The sequence below is a fragment of the Phodopus roborovskii genome, unplaced genomic scaffold (assembly GCF_943737965.1).
Source record: "Phodopus roborovskii unplaced genomic scaffold, PHOROB, whole genome shotgun sequence".
NCBI classification, from domain to species: Eukaryota; Metazoa; Chordata; class Mammalia; order Rodentia; family Cricetidae; genus Phodopus; species Phodopus roborovskii.
The window spans coordinates 9,147,496-9,170,510 of NW_026125489.1; the positions used below are offsets into that span (position 1 = coordinate 9,147,496).

General features: G+C 46.0%; 2 protein-coding genes and 1 non-coding gene across 3 annotated transcripts in view; all 3 read left to right on the forward strand.

Annotated features, from left to right (window-relative positions):
• Positions 1 to 10,723, forward strand: part of Nup107 (nucleoporin 107) — a 30,842-nt gene extending 20,119 nt beyond the window's left edge. Inside the window, exons 20-28 of the mRNA XM_051176184.1 lie at positions 326 to 364; positions 781 to 931; positions 2,202 to 2,314; positions 2,983 to 3,085; positions 5,867 to 6,027; positions 6,886 to 7,011; positions 7,669 to 7,782; positions 9,947 to 10,114; positions 10,409 to 10,723. Of these exons, the coding sequence (XP_051032141.1) occupies positions 326 to 364; positions 781 to 931; positions 2,202 to 2,314; positions 2,983 to 3,085; positions 5,867 to 6,027; positions 6,886 to 7,011; positions 7,669 to 7,782; positions 9,947 to 10,114; positions 10,409 to 10,516 (1,083 nt within the window). The 3' untranslated portion in view covers positions 10,517 to 10,723. The remainder of the gene's footprint in view (positions 1 to 325; positions 365 to 780; positions 932 to 2,201; positions 2,315 to 2,982; positions 3,086 to 5,866; positions 6,028 to 6,885; positions 7,012 to 7,668; positions 7,783 to 9,946; positions 10,115 to 10,408) is intronic.
• Positions 10,724 to 12,553: 1,830 nt separating this feature from the next.
• Slc35e3 (solute carrier family 35 member E3) lies at positions 12,554 to 22,480 on the forward strand. Its single transcript, XM_051176196.1, has 5 exons — positions 12,554 to 13,050; positions 13,882 to 13,992; positions 17,113 to 17,271; positions 18,756 to 18,838; positions 21,931 to 22,480. Exons 1-5 carry the CDS (start codon positions 12,649 to 12,651, stop codon positions 22,115 to 22,117), a joined length of 942 nt encoding a protein of 313 aa, XP_051032153.1. The 5' UTR covers positions 12,554 to 12,648; the 3' UTR covers positions 22,118 to 22,480.
• LOC127215867 (U1 spliceosomal RNA) lies at positions 15,642 to 15,804 on the forward strand. Its single transcript, XR_007833985.1, has one exon. It is a non-coding gene; the product is annotated as a U1 spliceosomal RNA (small nuclear RNA).
• Positions 22,481 to 23,015: the final 535 nt, after the last annotated feature.

The window sequence follows — 23,015 nt, forward strand, 5'->3', positions numbered from 1 at the left end:
GTAGCCCTGGCTGTCCTAGAACTAGCTCTGAAGACCAGGCTGACTTCGAACTCAGAGATCCACCTGCCTCTGCCTCCCAGGTGCTGGGATAAAGGCGAGCGCCACCACTGCCCAGCATTGCTTTGATTTGATTTGTTTTGTTTAAATGAAGAGTTGTGTTAAGGTGAAATGAGGCAATACATAAGCATTTAGCTAGGGTAGTTACCACTTAGTGTAAATTTTAAATTCCATAAACCATTTCAAAGTACAATTTTTGTTAGAAATTATATTATTTGTACCTATAAGTAGTTGTGTTAATAACTGGATTATGTTTTTTCCTATAAAGGAAGAAGTTTCCATTGAAGTTTTAAAGACATATATACAGGTAAGCTTTTAGAATCTACAATTTGATTTTTTTCTATGTTAATGAAAACAAAAATAAAATGATACTGCTTAAGATTTGCTTTTATTTATAGATGGTTTATTTAATAGATGGTTGTGAAATACCATGTGGGTGCTGGGAATCAACCTGGGTCCTCTATAAGAGCAACAAGTGCTCTTAACTACAGAGCCATCTCTCCAGCCCCCAAATGATACAACTATAATACATATGGTCTGGAAGCCACCAGGCTCCATAGGAATCTTTGAATTCTTCTTAAATACATTTCTAGAATTTCAAAGTATTACAACCTGAAGTACTTATATGAGTCTTATTATATTTGAAATTTTGAAGCCAACTTTCTTCAAATCACTGCTAACTTTGAATTTTTTTTTTTTTTTTTTTTTTTTTGTGTTCCTTAGCTTTTAATAAATGAGAAGCACACAAACCTCATCGCATTTTACACCTGTCATTTGCCTCAAGACCTTGCCGTTGCCCAGTACGCACTGTTTTTGGAAGGTGTTACAGAATTTGAGCAACGGCAGCAGTGCCTGGAGCTGGCTAAGGAAGCAGGTAAAAAGTAGTGAAGAGTTTTGTCTATTGCCAAGTAGTGGTGGCGCACACCTTTAATCCCAGCACTTGGGGAGGCAGAGGCAGGTAGAGCTCTGAGTTCGAGACCAGCCTGGTCTACAAGAGTGAGTTCCAGGACAGGCTCCAAAGCTACACAGAGAATCCTTATTTTGAAGGAAAAAAGGAAACAAAAAATAATTTCATCTATTATTTCTTTTTAGGTATATATTGTATAAAATAATGAGTTTTGTTACGCCATTTTCAAATGATTGCTTGTGGGTATTTTGATCATATTTATCTCCATATCTGTTCGGATATGACAGAGCCACAGCACATGTGTGAGGTCGGAGCGCCACCTTGGTGTTGGTCCCCACCTCCACCCTGCTGCATAAGCCAGTCGCTGGCCCCAGGGCCTCTGGGCAGCCTCCCCCCCACCCCCCATCCCGTCAAAACACTGGTGTTAAAACTGATGCTGCTTTCGGCTTTTTCCCAGGTGAGTCTGGTGGTCTGACCTTGGGTCCTCATGCTTGTATGGCGTTCACTTTACCCCCGCCATTTCAGATCCCTGATGGGCCTTCCGGCACACGTTCATTTGACTTTTGTCTTAGTGTTAAGTCTCATTTCTTTTGAGGGAGAAAAGCGGGAATAAAAATCTCAGTGACATTCTTCTGGAGAATGAAAACAACTTGTGTAAAAGTTTCTGTTTTTGCTTTTAGTTTTTAAAGAAAAATTCTCACTCTGTAGCCAGCCCACTTTGGCATGGAACTTGCCCTAGGCTAGTCTCAGATTCAGGGTCCTCCTGACTCATCTACCAAATGCTGGAATTACAGGCATAAGTCACCACAGCCAGCCTAAAATATTTTCAAATTGTATTTTTTGTACTATTTTCCCAAATGTGTGTGTTAGATTTAAAATAAGTTTTTGGCAATGCACTGGTGCTCAGATGCCATGGTAGTCATGTGGAGAGCAGAAAGCCTTCTGTCTCTTTCCTTCTACCATGTGGGCTCTGGGAATTGAACTCGGGTCGTTAGACCTTTACATGCTGAGCCATCTTGCTGGCCCTATCTATGTGTTACATCTGTAAGAAGTTGTTCTAGGGTTTGGGTGTGTAGCTCAGTGGCAGAATGCTCATCCAACATCTGTTCAATCCTCAATGCCAAAAATATGAAAAAGAATTATTCTAAATTTACTAAATTGTTGTAACTGTTTAGAGAATATTGACATTAATAAGTACTCTTTGGTTTTTGTTTTTTCATTTTCGAAAATTCCTTAGATTTGGATGTTGCAACAATAACAAAAACTGTAGTTGAGAATATTCGAAAGAAAGATAATGGTGAATTTAGTCACCATGACCTGGCTCCATCCCTACATACTGGCACTACTGAGGTAATTTGGGTGGGTGGGGGTGGGGAGAATTTCATGTAACTTATAATCTACCTTCTTGTTCCCTAAAATACCCTGCTTCTGTCTTTTTTGTTTTGTTTGAGGTTTGGGAGTGTTGCGAGGGGACTGGGGGGGGGGGTTTGGAGACAGGGCTTCTTTTCTTTTAATTAATTAATTAATTAATTTGGTTTTTCTCCTATTTATTTATTTTGGTTTTTCTCCGAGTATCACTGGTCGCCCTGGAATTCACTCTGCAGACCAGGCTGGCCTTGAACTCACAGAGATCCACCTGCCCCTACCTCTGGAGTGCTAGGTTTAAAGGCATGTGCTTCTTTTTTAAAAACTGTATGTCACTATAAAGGGCTTTAAAATTTTTTAAATATATTTATTTTTATTTTATGTGTGGGGCTGTGGGTGTGGCTCGGTGCTGGCCTATCATTTGTGAGCTCCAGAGTTATTTCCTGTGTCCCCTACCTGATGAGTTAGGTGTAATTCCACATTATAGGCCAGTGGGTTTTTTTCAGTAATTTAGTGGAAAGCTGTTCAGTAGGACAAACGAGGAATGTTGCCTTCTTTCAGAATTTTCTGTCATGTGGGAGAAATGTTTCCATTCAGGGTGCATGATAGCTTTGAAGTAAGATGGGTTTCCCCTGCTTCCTTCCGATGAGCAGGAGGACCGTGTAAAGGTGGACGTGATCGACTGGCTGGTGTTCGATCCAGCACAGAGGGCAGAAGCGCTAAAGCAAGGCAACGCCATCATGAGGAAGTTCTTAGGTGGGTGGACTCTCACGCTTTGTCAGATCCATGAGGTTTTTCTTTTAACTTTAGTTTTCGCAGAACATTTCGTCTATTTCATAAATAAATAGGAAGGCGGGACACTTGATTTAAGCCTACGGCAGTGCCAGGGAGCAGGGTGCCCTCGGGCGGTCAGGTACCCACCTGTGCACCCTCAACCCCGTGACCCATCGAGAGACCCTCTGAGTTGACAGTAGCATTGAGGAGTCACCCATTCATTCACTAACTGTTTACTGGAGCTGAAGAGACGGCCCACAGTCCAGAAAATAAATAAGCAGGTGAATGCTGAGTAGCCTGATAATGGCAGGCCTATGCTAATTATCTGTAGCACACTCAGTCCACGATACTAAAGTTCTGGTTTTGACTGTTGTCCATCATCGGTGACAGGTGCTTGTTCTAACTGTATCCACTTAGTTTTTGTGTTTGAGTGGGGAGTGTGTATGCACCATGGTGAGTGTATGGACGTCAGACCCTCACTCTTACAAAACACAGTCTCTCCAGTAAGTGGTCCTTTTTTTAAAATTTATTTTGTGTTTATGCATATATATGTTCCATGGATTCTCTGGAACTGGAGTTACAGACAGTTGTGAGCTGCCATATGGGTGCTGGGAATTGAACCTGGATCCTCCAGAGAACCTGCCGCTCTCAACAGCCACAATTAGTTCCTTAGCAGAAGCTGTGAAGTGTATCTCCAGACAGAAACACTTGATCAAGGGACCACCCTGCACATGCATGTAAAAGGCTGAGAATTCCCAGAAAGAGGTGCATAGCATCAAACCCCACGTAGCAGGCCATGTGCTAGGGTAAACAATTCAGCAAATCTGTGCAAATCCCATCCAGATATTCTTTATAAAGGTTTCCTCCTGTTATGCAGTCTCCGAGTGAATCAACTTTATGAACCATTAGGGAATCCATTGTTTAGCAATGTCCTAAAACAAAACTACATCTTACAAACAAAACTGTATTTCAATGCCATGATACCAAATTTGTGACAGCCTGGAAACAGGAACTAAGAAAAGGCAAACATAATGCTTCAGAGATGAAGAATCAGGAATGTAGTTCACCATTCCCGAGGCAGGGTTTCAGGACTGTACTGTGGCAGAGAAATGGAGCTGAGAGCAAGCAAGCAGGGGAGTATGCATGCATTCATCTCTCTGCGCCCCTGACTGCGGGTGTGATGCGTGCATTCATCTCTGCACCTGACTGCGGGTGTGATGCATGCATTCATCTCTCTGCACCCCTGACTGCGGGTGTGATGCATGCATTCATCTCTCTGCACCTGACTGCGGGTGTGATGCATGCATTCATCTCTCTGCACCCGACTGCGGGTGTGATGCATGCATTCATCTCTCTGCACCTGACTGCGGGTGTGATGCATGCATTCATCTCTCTGCGCCCCTGGCTGCGGATGTGATGCGTGCATTCATCTCTCTGCACCCGACTGCGGGTGTGATGCATGCATTCATCTCTCTGCACCTGACTGTGGATGTGATGCGTGCATTCATCTCTCTGCACCCCTGACTGCGGGTGTGATGCGTGCATTCATCTCTCTGCGCCCCTGACTGCGGGTGTGATGCGTGCATTCATCTCTCTGCACCCCTGACTGTGGGTGTGATGCGTGCATTCATCTCTCTGCATCCTGACTGCGGGTGTGATGCATGCATTCATCTCTCTGCAGCCCTGACTGTGGGTGTGATGCATGCATTTCTCTGCATCCTGACTGTGAGTGTGATGCGTGCATTCATCTCTCTGCGCCCCTGACTGTGGGTGTGATGTGATACATTCGTTTGGATGTGATCTCACCAGCTGTTTTGAGGTTTTGCTGTCTTGACTTTTCTGCTGTCGTGTGGATTGTAACTTGGAACTGTGAGCTAAAGTGGACCTTTTTCTCTGTTGCCTTCTGCTGGACTATTTCATCATAGCAACAGAAAAGACATTAGGGTCACTTTCCAACGTGGTTTGCAATCGGAAAGCCACAGGTCCTTGCTTACACTCATCCTAAAAATGGTACCTTCAGCCAAGAAAGCCTTCCTTGTTCTGTTTCTCTGAGAGGGTGCAGCTCTATGTTTCTCTACATACATTAACAGGTAGACTCAAACTCTAAGTTGCATAGATCAGAAGCTATTTGACCAAATCCATAAGCAGAATAAAACTTACTCTGGCCCTGTAGTTAAAAGATGTTCTAGATGGGAGCTCTGGCCTCACTGTGTCACTCGCTAACCCTTGAAGAACTGGCTTCCCCGGTGCTGGGAGGGCTTATGTAGCAGGGTGTGTGCCGCCCATGGTTTCCAGTCCCCCCAGAGCAGGAGAAGCAGCTATTCTGTCAGGGTTTGTATTGTGAAACCAAGCCCTTTTAATAGAAAGTGCTCGATACAGCAATCAGCTTTGCACAGAATGCCATAGCCTCAGACTTTGGGAAATGTCATTTCTCTAAAGCATAGATGTGTGTGAGTAACTGTCTGTGTGTCACCTTACACTGGGAACGAGCCAGCAACTAGAGATCTCCAAGACCTTTGGAGAAGAATGGAGCCTGAAATATAAACATGTAATCAGTGATTCGATGCTTTACGAGGCCAGTACACAGACTAGGTGTGCTGACACCTTTATCTCCCAGCATTCAGGAGGCAGAGGCAGGCAGGCCTCTGTGAGTTCAAGGCCAACCTGGTCTATATGACGAGTTCCAGGACAGCAGTATGTAGAATTCCATATATTTTGAGGTTTTTGAGGTTTTTTTTTTTTTTTTTTTTGTTTTTCCCACAGCATCCAAGAAACACGAAGCTGCAAAAGAAGTGTTTGTGAAAATTCCTCAGGATTCCATTGCAGAAATCTATAATCAGTGGGAGGAGCAAGGCATGGAGAGCCCACTCCCTGCAGAAGACGACAATGCTATCCGAGAGCATCTGTGTATCAGAGCCTATCTGGTGAGACTAAAGGACATTAGTCTTTGTGATTTTCCCGATCCCCTCTTGGAACCTGACAACGTGTATAATCTTTCATTTTTTATTGTGTGTAGGTGTGTGTGTTTGCAAGTGGTGTCTGCATGTGAGTGCGGGCACCTAGGAGGCCAGAGGCATCTGAATCCCTGGAGCTGGAGTCAGACACGTGTGAGCCACCACGTGGGTGCTGGGAATTGAACTCAGGTCCTCTGGAAGAGCCGTCTCTCCAGCCCTCCTGGAACTTTAAGATTGTATGTGTGTCAGCCTTAGAGCTTCTGCTCTTGACAATGACTTTAAAAAGAGAGAGACAGACAGAATGTTCCATGCGTAGCAAAATAAATTAACAACATATTCAGTCAAGGTTTATTCAGCAAATAAATGGTTGCTGTGGACACATAATAGGGCTCAGTTTGAGGATGGAATTCTGTCTTTGGCTGTAAAGCCACAAGAGGCTGGTGAAGAAGGTAAGTAAACACGCCTGCCTCGTAGTTGCTGGTGGCAAAGATACACGCAAACACGGTGCTGGGAGAAGACTAGTTGCCAAAAAACAACACAAAATACCTTGTCAGTATTTGTTACTTCATAGAACATTCACTTACTTGTAATTTTTGAGTAAGAATTATTTCTAAGAACTAGAACTTTTAAATACCTCCTAAGCAATGAAAGTATGGAAACTTTCTGTAATCTCAGCAGTGCTCAGGAAGCTGAGGCAGGAGGATTATGGTGAATATGAGGCCAGTCTGGGCTTCATGTGAGTTCCACACTAACCTGTTATAAAGAAGAACCTGTCTCAAAGGCAAAATGTAAAGCATGTGTTTCATTTTGTTTAACTTGGTGTTTTAGGAAGCCCATGAGACCTTCAATGAGTGGTTTAAGCATATGAATTCGGCTCCACAAAAACCTGCACTGATATCTCAACCAACTTTCACAGAGAAAGTGGCTTTTGAACACAAAGAAAAGAAATATGAAGTAAGTTAATGTGAGTCTGAGATGTGCCTCTTTAATCTTAAAATAATTGTATGTATTTGCAGGGGTCATCTTCTTCTTTAAGCATTTGTTTTGATTGGAATGGGATTTTCCTGTTACACATTCTTCTCTGAACCCTGTTTACTTTTCCATAGGTAACTAATCTTGAGAGATGCTGCCTTAATCCCAGGGTTTGGGAGCCAGAGCCAGTCAGGTCTCTGTGAATTTAAGGCCTGTCTGTTTCATATCCTGAATTCCAGGCCAGCCAGAGCTACACATAGTGAAACCCTGTCTCAGAAAAACAAAGTAGGGAGAGAGGAATGAAGGCCTTTAGACATTAGCATTCATTTATTAAATTAATATGTTAGTATTTCATCTATCTGCTATTCATTAATAGTTTTTCTTTATATATATGTCTGGCTGAATTATCAACTCTTAAGGCTGACGTTATTGTCGCTGGGCAGTGGTTGTGCACACCCCTTTAATCCCAGCCCTCAGAAGGCAGAGGCAGGTGGATCTCTGAGTTTGAGGTCAGCCTGGTCTTTGGAGCGAGTTCCGGGACAGCCAGAGTTGTCACACAGAGGATCGCTGTGTTAAAGGACAAAATAAACAAGAGGGATGTAGTTGGGTCCATGACAGCTGCTTGGGTTTGTTCTGCAGATGGACTACAGCATTTGGAAAGGACATTTGGATGCCCTCACTGCTGATGTAAAGGAGAAAATGTACAACGTCCTGTTGTTTGTTGATGGAGGATGGATGGTAGACGTCAGAGAGGTAAGTTACGTGTTTTGTTTATAGCTTTAAAAATAAGATTAAGAGGGCTGGAGAGATGGCTCAGCAGTTAGGAGCACTTTGTGCTCTTCCAGAGGTCCTGAGTTCAATTCACCGCATCCCTGTGAACTAGCCACTTAGAAGACATGGCATGTTCTTCCTTAAATACCGGCTTCCAGAGTGAGAATGAGCTGCTCATGTATTAAATGGCATAAGCCAGGGTGGCTTATGTCTGTCACCCCAACGTTTAGGGGGCTGAAGCATGAGGATTAGGGGTCAAGATCAGGGTTGACTGTTCCTCCCCAGGAGAGAATTAAGCACAGCAGATTTTGTTGTGAGTCCAGATGAAGAGATGGGTCTGCCTGTGGGCAGCACTGGTGAGCACAGGCTTGGCAGGGTGGAGCCCTGGGCTGGACGCACAGCATGTCATCAGTAAAGGAAAAACAAGGTCGCTCTTACCGTAAGGGGTCTGGACAGGGTGCTTAGAGGTGCAGCACTTGTGAGAGCGTTGAGTAAATAGTGAAAGTGCTGTGGGATGAGATGAGGAAGAGGAAGACAGACAAGGCGCTGCTCACAAGGGAGAGGTACCGAGGCCGGCGTCAGTTACTTTGCTTGTAGTGTTTCTGATGTCTTCTTCTGCCTTCCCTCTCGTATTTATCCTTTCCCATTCTTTTAATTGTGTAAGAAAATGATCCCTTTCCTCTCCTTGCTCACCCCCCCCCCCATCCTTGTTGCTAGCTGTGACCGTCGTTGTCAGGTTGGTATGCTGTCTCAGACCTCAGGACCACCTGCAGTTATACACATGCCCACCTAATGGGACCAAATGGCTCCTGAGAAACCGGGCAGGGGAGGGGCCGGGCAGGGGAGGGTGGGTCTGTTTGGACGGCGCTTTGAGAGTTGCAGTCTTGGCAGGAGTGTGAGAGGCAGCTGACATGTCTGCAGTCAGGAAGGAAGGCCTGTGGTCAGGCTAGAAACCTCAAGCCCTCACTCCTCACCCTGTCACCCACTTTAAACCTCCACCTCCCTAAAGCTTCCAGAACATTCCTAAACAGCTCCACCCTCTGGGGACCCAGCACTCAAACACTTTGCATCTATGAGAGACATTTCACACTGAAACCACAGCAAGGCGGGATCCTGGCCATGACAGAATGCTAACTCAGCTTTGTGTCTGCAGACTTCAGTGTTTGATGGGTTCCTTAGGCCAAACCTCTCTCTTCTGATTCGGCCTTGTGTCGGAAGTAAGATCCAAATGTTGTAAAATACCAAAACTTGAGGATTATATTGATATATAAATATTTTGTAATTTTGATTATTTGTTAATTTTAGATTAGATAACAAAAACTATCAAATATTCTGGAATCTCTTGAGAGATGGAAAGCCATGACTGAGTATTTTACTATACTGAGAGGTGGGTCAGCAATTAAGGGCATTGCCCTTCCAGAAGACCAACCTTGGCCCTTGGCACTCACGTCAGGCAGCTCAACCACCTGCCCTCCCCAGGCAGCCATTCACATGTCACACACACACACACACACACACACACACACACACACCCCAAATAAAGTACATCTTTAAAAATATAAATGAAAGGGCTGGAGAGATGGCTCCCTGGTTAAGAGCACTGGCTACTCTTCCAGAGGACCAGGGTTTGATTCCCAGCAACCATATGGGGCATTGATTCTAAGACCTGGTAGATACAAGATTGCTCCTTTTTGTTATATAAAATGACATGCGTGATATTTTCATGTAACCCTCACACATCCTCCTGGTCTGTAAATTTTCTTAAGATCACCTATACCCATTCTTGTATAAATGCTATCTAAACAGTTGCTGTACAGTACCGCTTAGCAAATAATAACAGGAAAGGAAACTATTCCTGCTTAGTACATATGCAGTCTTTTCTGGGAAGTATTCTCCATTTGATGTTAGTTAAATCTGGCCTTTTGGTTTTGGTGGTGGTGATTTATATTTTTGACACAGGACCTCTGTAGCAGGCTGACATACTGTATAGATTAGGCTTGCCTGAACTTGAAGTTGCCTCGGCCTCTTGAGTGCTGGGGTTTGGGACGCCAGTGTGAGCCACCGGACCTTGCTGTAGTTGACTTCTCTGTTTGTAAGGGTGTGCCTCTTAAAGTTGTTGAAACGATGACTTGATGTCTGTGTGTAGGATGCTGAGGAAGACCCTGAAAGAACTCATCAGATGGTTTTACTAAGAAAGCTCTGTCTGCCCATGCTCTGTTTTCTGCTTCACACAATATTGCACAGCACTGGGCAGTACCAGGAGTGCCTACAGCTAGCCGACATGGTGTCCTCTGAGCGCCACAAACTGTACCTGGTGAGTTCTGGACCATTGGCAGTTTTAACATTTGATGTGCTTGCCTGATAATGTTTGGGAATGCTTGTTTACACTTTTTTAGTTCTTGCATTTTCTGAGAACAATGTTCCAATTTTAGTGTACTTTTTAAAAAGTTGCCTCTGTGTATGAATGGAAGTATATAGTCTGCCCTGAAAATCAGCACGAGGTCTCTGAGCTACACAGATCCTCAGGCCACATAGACCTTCTGAGACTGATTGGATTTTGTTAAACTTGACAGTCCCGCCTTTAACTCTCCCTCACTTTGGACGGCAGGTATTTTCTAAGGAAGAGCTGAGGAAGCTGCTGCGGAAGTTGAGGGAATCCTCTCTGATGCTTCTGGACCAGGGGCTTGACCCACTCGGGTATGACGTTCAGTCATAGCTCATCTCCTCTCTGATGCCCCAGGCACCGGAGCGTTGCTTGGTTGCTTGGTTTTGTTCAACTATACATATTTGTAATTATTGGCTGTTTTCCTTTCGCATTTTGGGGGGGAATGTAAAATTTAGGCATTTGAATTTTGTATTATATCAGTATTTCTTTAAGTATTTTTTAATGAAACTATACAAAATAAATTTTTTGTTCTATAAATGCTAGTTTTCTCTTTTGTAATAGAACAAATTCAATATTATGTTTCCCTGTAATCATAAGTTTCTGACATATTAAAATTTAAAGAGAATGAAGAATAGATTCGTTTTTCAAACCAGGTAAGTAATTTCTCATTATTATAAAATGTAGTACTTTTCTGAATAGTAAAGATGGATCTAGCAAGAGCATTTTCCAGTGGAGCTGGAGAGAGGGCTCAGCAGTTAAGAGCACTGACCGCTTTTCCAGAGGGCCCAGATTCACTTCTCAGCACCCACACGGCAGCTCACAGCCATCTGTAACTCCAGTGCCAGATGATCTTTTGGCCTCTGAGCACCAGGCACATAGAATGATGAACAGAGATGCATTTCAATCAGAACAACTGCATGAAAGTAAAACTGAGCCCAGTGCCCACATGGGCCATAAGCACAATCATTTGTTACTCCTTCAGACTGTCCAACCCCTCTGGCAAGAGCTCCTTCATTTATGTGCAAAAACACACATGATTAAAAATCTTCTTTAAATTCTAGAAACAGGTTATGTAGTAGTATTGTTGAAACAATACTAGTTTTCCTAGGTGTGACCATTGGCATTGTGGCAATGTAGGGAAGTGCCCTCTCCCATCCTTAGGAATGCACAGTTAAAGCAACGTGGCAAAGCAGGAGCAGTCTAAAGGACTGAGCGGTGTGTTATCACACTAAACTTTCAACTTGCCTTTACATTTTTTTCAAGATAAAAAGGTTTTACATAGTGTTCAAAAAAAAAATAGCAGAAGAAATGAGTATACATGTGGGTAATAAAAGAACCTTCTGATCCCAGACAAAAGGGATCAAAGTGCATGATGTAAATTCCACAAAGAATCAGTCAAAGTTGAGAAAAACAAACTGAATGCTGTAATTTTAAAAAAGTGGTGTGTGTGACAGCTTGGGTGGCAGGGTATTTTATTGAGGGAGAGGGGAGACTGGTCTCTGAGGGAGGAGTGGGAGGGAAAAGCAGAGAGAGAAAAATGGAAGGTGGGCAGGGCTCTTATAAAAAGGGAACTTGGTTGCAGGGAGGTGATGGCACACGCCTTTAATCCCAGCACTCAGAAGACAGGCAGGCAGAGCTCTCTGAATTCGAGGCCAGGCTGCGAATTCCAGGACAGCCAGAGCTACACAAAAACCCTCTCTCGAAAAATTAAAAAAAAAAAAAAAAAAGGACGTAGTGAATGTGCACAGGCGGTGCTTTTAGTGGCTGCAGCTGAGGTTGAGGACGTATCCTGTCAGAACCCCAAGGACAGGCCCGTACAGATGCCAGAGTACTGACAAATACAAATTTTCATTTCCAAATAATAACGCACACAAAACTTACCCTCTCCAACTCCAAAACTTCGAAGTTGGAGCTCATACTTGCAAATAGTATCTTGGCCCTGCAGGAAAATGTACTTGCTCGCTTTGTAGGCTTACACAGAATTTGTGGGTGAAAGATGTCGAATTTGTGGTTTAAAGTTTTTCGGGGCAAATAAGCCCAAATATTTTCCAATGTGCATTCTGGGTATATGACGGCTGCACTGTCTTGTCCACTCCTTCTTTAAAGCTATTGGAAGAGACGCGTCCACTAAGTCACACTTCCCCGTCTGCAGAGGGTTCAAAGTGTCCAGTGCGCCTGCGCGGCGGAAGTGCGGGCGGGGTCACGTGGCCCGCGGGCGGGGCGGGGCGGGGCCGGGAGGGGCAGCGGCTCCCGCTCCCGGGGCGGCGGCCAAGCAGCGCAGCCTGCGAGCGCCGCGGCCGGGTCCTGCCGGCGCATGCCCGTCTCCGGCCGCGCGGTGAGGCGGGCGGCTGCGGCACGCGGCGCGGGAGGGCCCGGGCAGCCGGAGAGCGGCCGGGCGCCCCGCGGGGAGGCTGGACGGCCCGGGCTCGGCCGAGGGTGCTGCTCCGCCGCCGGCGGGCACCATGGCATCGCTGGCCGACCGGGTCCGGGGCAACGGGCGCATCGCCGCCGGGCTCCTGTTCAACTTGCTGGTGTCCATCTGCATCGTGTTCCTCAACAAATGGATCTATGTACACCACGGCTTCCCCAATATGAGCCTGACCCTGGTGCACTTCGTGATCACCTGGCTGGGCTTATACATCTGCCAGAAACTGGACATCTTCGCCCCCAAAAGTCTGCCGCTCTCCAAGCTCCTCCTCCTGGCCCTCAGCTTCTGCGGCTTTGTGGTCTTCACCAACCTTTCTCTACAGAACAACACCATAGGCACCTATCAGCTGGCCAAGGCCATGACCACGCCGGTGATCATAGCCATCCAGACCTTCTGGTACCAGAAGAGCTTCTCCATCCGAATACAGCTCACGCTGGTGAGTAGCTGCAGCTGCGCGAGCGCGTCCCTGGCCACCCACCTGATTGCCTTGCTCCCCGGGAAAATTGAATGCACCTTGCTTATAGCCTGGCGCCCCGGCGGCTAATTACACACGAGTCTGTAAGATAGTGACGGTCCGGGTTATTTTCAAGAGGGGTGGAAAAAAGCCGTGTTGGCACTCAACTGGCTCTTAGTAAAGGGTGTGTTCCTGTGGGTTTTAGAACTATGTGATGAAAATTAAATGTTGTGATTGGTGAGGGGGCGGAGAGGGGGGAAGCTGACTTAGATGGTACAGTTGAAAATGTCAGGGTATCTGCAAAAGCTTAGCCTGGAAAGGAAAAAATAATTCCTACCCCCCCCACCTCCTCCCCCCGGGAATCGAACCACGTAATGATAACCATGAAATGGTTTAGCGTAAAATGTCTCAGGATATGCCTTCAGGGGCATACTGCTGGGAGTGCCTGTGTCTTTAAATGAAAGATTCATTAATATAACGTTAGCAGTTAGTGGGTTTTAGTATTTCTTAGTATTCCTTTTTTACATGTTTAAGTTCATGTGTTAAGTACTAGTTTGGGGGTCCATTTAGTTAACCTGGAAATTCTCATAGAATTTCCTTAAAAAGCCCAATGCATGGATTCATTCTTTTCTCCCTGGTGTAGAGTTGTATGTGAATGTCTGCAGAGAATTAGATTATTTTATATGGTATTGGCAGTTTTCCCAAACGAAGAAAACATACAGTTCACTGTACCCCAGAGATGTGTTTCGTTAATTTTGTAAGAAACTGTTCTTGAATTTAATCTCAACAGCATTTGCCTCTTTTTCTTCACAGATTCCTATAACTGTAGGTGTAATCCTAAATTCTTATTACGATGTGAAGTTTCATTCCCTTGGAATGGTGTTCGCTGCCCTTGGTGTGTTAGTTACATCCCTTTATCAAGTGGTTGGTAATTTTTTTTTCTTTATGTGCCTTTTTAGCAGATTTCGTAAATTTTGAAGCTGTATCCCAAGGTTTAGAAAATACAGTATAGAGACAATAAACTGTTGGGAAGAAAGCATAATTGATAAAGTTCTAACTCCTGGTGAAGAGGAGAGAGGAGACAGAGAAACTTAGGGGTGTGATGCTCACCAAATGCCTGTTTGTAAGTGCTTAACCATCAGAGTTTGGGACAAGTTTGCTTTCTGTTTTGTTTTTTTCTGGGAACTCTTTACAAAATGAACAACAAGGGTTTGCTTCATAAGTTTGTTAATTATATTTGTCATTTACTCTGTAAGTGTAAAGTTGCTCTTAAGAAATGCATACACTTCCAAACATTTGAACATGAGGGAAAAAATCATATGTAAAAACTTTAAACTCAAAAGACGTGTTGGTGTTACAACCCTGATTGGCTTTTAGCAATTTGTCTGATCAATAGAGTGGTCTCTAGGTTTTTAACTTCTTGTACAAACACAGTTATGCCTTGCCTGGAGCCAGGATGCAGTTAAACTTTTTTCATGGAGTCACATCATTACCATAAATCCCCAACAAGCTAGTTTTTGTGTCCTGTATAGTGGGAGAAATAAATAACAGGGTTAGGGAACAGTGAAACAGTATTCTCTCTATACTGAAAGCTGTGGTCTGGAAATTCTGGGTGTGCCTGCTTGGGGAATCAAAGCCAAATGTAACCAATGTTACAACGACTCTGCCACAAGTATCCGCAGGTGATAAAGGTAGGCATTCTGGTTAGGAATGTTTGTTCAGTACTACACCCTAGCATCTTACTTTTTACTGGTAGTGATTTCCCAGAAACATCTACTATCCCTGGGGGTGGGGTGCTGAGGATTGGACACACAGCCTTTTTGCATTCTAAGCATGCACTGTACACTGAGCTACAACTCACCCAGCCAGCTAACAACTTCAGCAACTACCAAAACTTCTAGGCTGTTGTTCTGGGGCTCAAACCCAAGACCTTGCACCCACTGGGCTACATCCCCAGCTCTCCTATTTTGTAGGAATGCATATGCACCTATATGCACCAGTATGTATGGCTGCATGCACATGCCAGTCACCATATGCATTCAGAGGGCAATGTTCAGAGGCCAGAGTCTGTTCTCTCCTAGCACGTGGGTCCCTAGGATCGAACTTTGGCAGCAGGGACCTTTACCCACTGACCCTCTTTTTTACTTTTTGTTGTAGTTGATTTTGGTTTGTTTTGGTTTGTTCTTTTTGTTTGTTTGTTTTTTTGTTTTTTGTTTTGAGACAGGACTATGTTGCTCTGGCTGGCCTGAAACTCAGAGATCTGCGTGCCTTCCAAGTGCTGGGATTAAAGGATGTGTTACCATACCCAGTCTACTTGTTAAATATTAGAGTTTCTTTTACTCCATGTACATAATCTCAGCTCACAGCACCCACCATTTTTATGGTCATTTTTGTTACTGAAGTTTTTCTAACTTGCTGTAGATTAGAATCAAAAGGTTCTGTATCCCTGCGTTTTGCAAGGAGGTTGGTCAAGGAAAGACTAAAGACCCAGTGGACAAAGGCTCTGTCACAATAAACAGCAAAGGTACTAGGCCAGAATAGGTAGACAGACAGTACAATACACACGCACACGCACACAAATGCGTTTTAGGAGCTACCATGGTCACGAAGATGGTTTTCCCAGGGTGCAGCTTATCCATTGCACTCTGGAAGTGCCGACCCAGTGATTTCCCCAAGTTCGGGAAACTTGACTACATAATAGTCAATAGTGGGGGACTGCGTTCAAGCTTTCCCATTTAAGGGTGGGGAGAGCGATTCCTTTTCAACAATATACTTGCTTCTCGTATCCTAGTTGGTTTCTAAGTTATTTGTTCTGGTGCAACTGGGAACATTACGAGAAGGTGGAAGGAAGCATCTTCAGCTCTTAGCTGGGGAAACGGTGGACTTCTTTGTTTGACAGACACCTTTAGGCTCCCATGATGAGGAAAGGCAACTGTAACCCTACCCTTCAAGACACACATGCAGACTTGGCAGTCCGTAGCCAGCCTCGGTAGTGTCCCTCCATGCTGAGGAAGGTTCCGAGAGGCACTGTGACAGAAATGGCAGTTGTGCACTCGGAATGGCTCAGCTGGACCAGAGGGAAAATTCATTGCAGCTGGAGATGTGGATGCTTGCTCGGCTGTGAAGTATTGAGGCCGGTCCTTTAATATGTGTGAAAGCACAGAGCATTTGGGGAGAACTCGGTGTGTTTCGTGAGGCTAGACTGTAGGTGTGCTGTAGGAGGGTGATGCTGAGTGGCCTGAACGGGGCGGTAAAGTCTTGCTGACATTCAGGAAATGTCTGTACTCTGCAGACACCAGCAACAAAATTGGGAAGAGGCTTTGCCGAACCTTACCAGTGGCTCTAGTGGCAGTGGAGGGTACAAAGGAAACAAAGGAGATTGTGAAGAGTGTGGTGGGCAGGGCAGCGGGCGGGAAGGTGAGCCTGCACCGACTGCGGCCTTGGAATCGCTTCTTTGTCCTTTATATTCTCAGAGGACTCTAGTGGAGGCTGGCGGGAGTGTGGTTCAGATTCCCTGTTTCTCCAGTTGGTTCTTACTGGATTCCTATAGACTTGCTCCGTGTAACAGATACCTAGACTTAGGAAACGGGTCTGCAGAGATGGTCCAGAAGCCAGGCTATGCCAGATCTGCTTCAGACTGCCGACCCTTCCTGTTTGTCAAGTATTTTGAGGCCATGAGATATGAGGTTTTGAGGTTTTCTGTTCACTCTGCCGTGCCCAGATATGTGGGCGGCATGTGGGAAACCCAACCCACAGAAGAGCTCTCTGGAGAGGGAAATGTCTTCTGCCACTGATGGGGTTTTAACGTGGCTCTGAAGTCCACGCACCTTTAAGGCCACGCTTGGGGGTCCACTTAGAACATGTCATATACCGTGTTCACAGAGCTCCTTTATCTGACATTCTCATGGTCACTCATGTGTCCCTACTCTTTAAAGCCCTGTAGGGTAATGAGGTGTGTTGTGTCCTCCAAGCCTGGCCCTGCGCGGCTTTGACTGAGCCATGCTTTCCTCCTGCCTCTGACTTGGCTTGTCTCCCGATTTTCAGTGGGTAGGAGCCAAGCAGCATGAGCTCCAAGTGAATTCCATGCAGCTGCTGTACTACCAGGCGCCCATGTCGTCTGCCATGCTGCTGGTGGCAGTGCCCTTCTGTGAGCCAGTGTTTGGAGACGGAGGAATATTTGGTCCCTGGTCGGTCTCTGCTTTGGTAAGTCCTGGTTGTTTTGGTTTCTAAGAGACGATGGCAGTCACTCCATTCCTAAGGTGGTTTTTGGATTTTAGAGCACAACGTCAACCCTGTTCTCACACCTAACCCCTTGTTCACTCTCCGAGGAGGCCAGGTAAGGGTTATCTTCAGATGAGGGAACTCAGGCACAGGAAAATGAAGGGACTGGCCTAGCCTCAGACAGCTGGACCACGGCAAACCAGATTCCAGCTCACACTTTCCAGCGCCCGGTTCCCTGTCTGTCCGTGCCAAACTAGAGTCCACACACAATTTGGGCATTGTATTTCAATTTTATATTTTTACAAAGGGATTGTAAAACCACTGCCCTCGTATCATATAAATACTATATACTCATTGGATAGATTTTGAATATGCATAAAATATGGACAGAGTGGAGACCCCAGAAGCCTAAGATGTCGCATTACCAGCTTTTGGTTCTGATCGCCTGCCTCGAGTGTCACGTAGACCCTGTTGTCTGTCTGGTTGCCCACCAACGCTGTAGCTCTCAGGAACCAGCGTGGGTGAGGAGCACAAAGCAGGTCTGGATATTAATACTGTTCTTTGCCAGCAGTGTGGTCCTGGCCACTCATTCTCTCTACCCTCCTGTGCTCTGAGCTGTAAGAAAGGGGTGCGGTTTATCCAGCTGTCTGGAGGTCATTTGTGAGAATTGATGTGTGAGCACATAGGTTTTGGTTGTCCTGACTTGTGTGTGTATGGGTGTGGGGTATGTGTGCCTGTGCGTGGGGGCCACAAGTTGACATTGGTGTCCTCCTTGTTCACCTTTGTTTTACAGCAGAGCCTCTCCCGAGCCCCAGGGACCCTCCTCCTCCACTTCCCAGGTTGGAATACAGACACACGGCCACTCCCAGCTTCTGCCTGAGTTCTGGGCCCCGAAACTCAGGCCTCAGGCTCTAACCACTGAGCAATCTCCCCATTGTGACGCCTGTTATCCTCATATCATGACGCCTGTTATCTTCAAGTAGTTTCTTTCCTTTTTTCTTTTTTCTTTTTTCTTTTTTTTTTTTTTTTTTTTTTTTTGTTTGTTTGTTTGTTTGTTTCATTTTGGTTTGGCTTTGTTTTTTGAGACAGGGTTTCTCTGTGTAGCTTTGGAGCCTCTCCTGGAACTCACTCTGTAGACCAGGCCGGTCTCAAACTCACAGAGATCCCCCTGCCTCTGCGTGAGCCACCACTACCTAGCTCCAAGTTGATTCTCTAATTTTTTTTTTTTTTTGAGGATGTGTGTGTGTGTGTCACGTGTGTTTGTGTGTTTGTTTAGAGGCATTCTCTGGCTCTGCAGCTCTGACTGGCCTGGAAGTCCATAAACTCAAACTTGCAGTGACCCATCTGCATCTATCTAATAGGGGTTATGAGCTTGTGACATCTTGTTTAAATGGATGAAGTTTGCAGTTTTGCATATCCCTAATGAGACATTCCTGGTTGTAATGATTCTCCTGGTTCGTTTGTAGCTTATGGTACTGCTGTCTGGAATAATCGCTTTCATGGTGAACTTATCGATTTATTGGATCATCGGGAACACATCGCCAGTCACGTATCCTTTCCGTGAACTTTCAGATGTGGTTAGGCTTTGTTTCCCATTTGTTACCTTGAGTTTAATATTATTATGTGGCCTTTCTCAGGTAGGCCGGGTTATTCCAACTTTTTTATTGTTGTACTCATTGCTGTGGGTGTTCTCCTGCATGTATGTCTATGCACACATGCCTGCCAGGTTGATGCCTTTGGAGGCCACAGAAGCCATCAGTTCCCTAGAACTGGGGTTACAGATGGCTGTGAGCCACCAAATGGGCGCTGGGAACCTAACCCAGGCCATCTGGAAGAGCGCTCTAGCTCCTTAACTTTTTAAGACTGTCTTTCCACACTAGTGTCTATGGGATTCACTAACTAAGGAAATGATTTGCTTTCAATAAAGGAATACTTTTGACTTTTCTCTTGTAAAAGCTGAGTTGCCAGCAGTGAGCCTCAGTGATATTACTGGACGAGTGAAGGAGCAGAGGCTTAGTTTCGAGTCAGTTTCCAGATCTCTACAGTGACGAAGTAGAGGTGTGGTCAGCTTATGTAAGGAAACATAATTTCATACCCTGGGCATCTGATTTGGGAGTGTGTCTGTATTTGGAAACGGGTATTACCCGTTTAGAAACTGCAGTTTCTAACCCCTAAGGACCAGCTTGTGGTGCTGCAGAGATGCTCCAGCAGCTCAGAGTGTTCGTTCCTCATCCAGAGGATCTGAGCTCAGTTCTTAGCACCCATGACAGGCAGCTCACAGTTGCTTGTTTGTAAGTTCAACTCTCGGGGGTATGATGCCCTCTTCTGGCCTGTACTTAAAGCAGACACACTTGGTGCTCTCTCTCTCTCTCTCACACACACACACACACTCACACTCACACTCATTCTGTCTTCAATGACAGGAAATGATGAGAAGTGCCAGGCTTCTCCACACATTCCCACGCAGCACCGACAGGTTTCCTGAAGAGTTGGATGAGGAGAATGCAGAGTGGCGGGGGGGGGGGGGGGGGGGGGCCGTATAGATTGCAGTGACCATCTAGGGAGGAGGTGTGAGGTGCAGGTAGCGTTCCAGTTGCAGGGTTCGGGCACCAGGCCTCAGCTACAGTAGTCCTGAGTCATTGTAAAGATGTGCCGTGGGCAGTGACTGAGATTGATTGGCCCAGCAAGCAAGTCATAGAAGAGACTCGCAAAGACCGGACTCTGGGCACTGTACCTCCAGGGTTCACAGAGGGGAGAGGCGTTAGACAGAGGAGCTGAAGAGGAGCCCGGGGGGGGGGGGGGACTGATGATGACTGCACCCGAGCAGAGAGCCTGAGCGTAGAGGTGAGACAGAGCCAGGCCTCTGCCCGGGTCCTACCACTTCCTGTGAGCTGTGTGTTGTGGGAGCTCGTGCCCTTCCACCGAGGTCACTTATGAACCAAGGGACATGGGGTTGGGCTCAGTCAGCTCATTGTCCCCATCTGTGCAGACAGAGTGGGGTTCAAGGGAAGCAGCAGAGAAATTAGGGGCAGTGACGTCTACAGTGCTGGGCGGTCCTGTCAAGCTCAGGCGGTTATTATACTCGTAATAACTTGGAGTTAGCAGGATGGTGTTTACTATGTACCAGAAGCTTCGCAGGTGTTAATTACTTAATAATTAACAGGACACAAGATCATCTTACCCTTTAATAGGCAGGGAACTCAGGCAGAGTGTTTCTTCTAGGAAGAACACATAGGTTTGTAGCATACTTCTGAAGGGCAACACAGCATTAGTTTAGATAGAAAAATAATTATGTGTAAAATATGTCAGGAGCATAAAGTCTAAGGGTTGCATGTGTATGTGGTTTGATTTAAAAAAAAAATATGAACAGTGACTTGGGAGAAACTTTAGCCCAGTAATGAATTGCTGGCAGCATATTAGATTACAGCGTGAACTTGGGAGTTCAATAAGTCCACTGTTGTTTACACTCCCAACACTTGAACCGTGTCCCTTGGTTATTACAGCGTGTCTGGTGAGATGACTCAGCAGGTGGACCTTCCTCCAAGCCTGGTGACCGGAGTTCACGCTGTGCTCTGACCTCCATACTAGTGCCTTGGCGTGTATGCACACGCGCACACACACACATGCACACGGCGCGCACACGCGCACACGTACTATTGTTAAGGTCACCCGCAGTTGTGAGTCGGGAGGGAGTGAAGGTAGCTGAGCCGTATGAAGAGCGGCTGGGGCTGTCCTCGCTCCCTCCTGGCTCCTCTCTCCTTTGCCCTCCTAGTCTTAGGCACCCTGGTGCATCTCGGCTCATTGCCAGTGGCCGTTTACCAGGAATGCCATTGGTAGCGTAACCATGAACTTCTGTGCAGCTGTCTCTCTCTACCTCGCTCTCATGTCCTTCCTCCCTGGGGGGGGGGCTCTCTTTGGAGAGGTCATGAGGGTCCTTGAGGCAGACTCTTGTCACTTTGGAGCATGTGTCTATGTAGTTGACAGCCTGGACTAGAAGGACAGCTCAGCAGTTAAGAGCACACCCTGCTCCTGCAGAGACCTGAGTTTGGTTCCCAGCAGTCACATCAGGGGGCCACAGCTGCCTGCAGCTGAGTCCAGGGAATCCAGCACCCTCGTCTAACCTCCACCAGCATTACATTAGCATGCAGAAACTCACACGCATGCACGCGTGCACACATAGACACACCACACACACATACACACATGCAGTTTTTAATGCAACGTCACCATTTTCATATCTGTAAACTGCTAAAACCATGCCTGATTGGCCCAGCTCGTCACCAAAGTGTCTGTTCCTTTTGGGGGGAGGTTACTTTTTTGAGACAGACAGGTTCTCTCTCTCTCTCTCTCTCTCTCTCTCTCTGTTTTTTGTTTTTTTGAGACAGGGTTTCTCTGTATTGCTTTGGAGCCTGTCCTGGAATTCGCTGTGTAGACCAGGCTGGCCTCGAACTCACTGGGATTAAAGGTGTGCACCACCACTGCCCGGTCTATTCTTTAAATGTCTAGTGGCTGTTGAGTCCCTGTTGTATGAAGTTCTGTCCAGCCACAGGTAGCCTTTGCCGTGTTTACGCTGCTAGTGTGCCCCTGTGTGACCCTCACAGCTGGCTTGTTGCTCCTTTGTCTCCTTACCTTAGCACTCAGCTACAACATGTTCGGACACTTGAAGTTCTGCATCACCCTGTGCGGAGGATACATCTTGTTTAAGGACCCACTGTCCGTTAGCCAGGGCCTCGGCATCTTGTGTACACTGTTCGGCATCCTCACCTACACCCACCTGAAACTCAGCGAACAGGAAGTGAGCAAGAGTAAGCTGGTCCAGCGGCCCTGAGCACTCACGGAAAAGAAAGACTAGAGACCTCAAATGCCTAAGTCCGTGGAAAGGCTACAGGTGTTTTCTTCTCAAAGATGACTGCCTCCCATCAATTGGATTTGCTAAAACCAAAGTGGTCCACGCTTCTTTTCCAAGTCTTCATGAAGCTGCAGCTGTCACTCAGTGTTTGCCAAGCATGCATCAGACCCTGGGCTCAAACCCCAGCACCTTCAAAGAAATGATAGGAGCTACATGTAAGATGGTTTCATCCTACTGACTAAAGTACAGGGAAGTTCGGTTCCCTAGGAATGGCAAAGCGTGTGCGCTCCAGCGCTACAGGCGCGCCCTGGCATCCGGTCGCGTTCACGCTCTCCCCAGGAAGGGCACGTAGGACTTCTGCCCTCTCATGCATGGTTTCCTACTGTGAGGGTTACTCTATGTTACTGTGTACAGTGTAGGAGATTGAATCCAGAGTCTTGCACTTGCTGACAAACACCACCATTGAGCTACAGCCACAGACGTGGAGTCAATTTAAATTAGAAAGGGGGTTATTTTAGCTTATCATTTGGGTAGTGGTAGTTGTTTTGTGACAGGACCTAACTCTGTAACCCTGGCCTGTCTGGAATTCTCTACCTGACCAAGCTGGCTTTGAACTCAAAGAGATCAGCTTGACCCTGCCACCACACCTATCCTTGGCTTCTTTTATTGTTTCATTGTAGAATTGACGTTTATTGGAAGCAAACTCTCATAGACATGCTCATAAAATAAACCACAGCTATGAAAGAATCGCTCTTTTAGTAGAAGAACGAGTAGAAGAAAGCTTTCCCTGTTAAACAGGGCACGGCTTATGTGCCTCTAATCCCTGATGCTCGGAAAACTGGGTCAGGACTGCTTGAGGCAAGGCCAGCAACAACTC

Coding starts and splice junctions, on each gene's coding strand:
- Slc35e3 (XM_051176196.1), top strand. CDS start 12,649: ATGGCATCGCTGGCCGACCGGGTCCGGGGCAACGGGCGCATCGCCGCC. Junction 13,051..13,881: donor TCCGAATACAGCTCACGCTG/GTGAGTAGCTGC, acceptor TTTTCTTCACAG/ATTCCTATAACTGTAGGTGT. Junction 13,993..17,112: donor TTACATCCCTTTATCAAGTG/GTTGGTAATTTT, acceptor CCCGATTTTCAG/TGGGTAGGAGCCAAGCAGCA.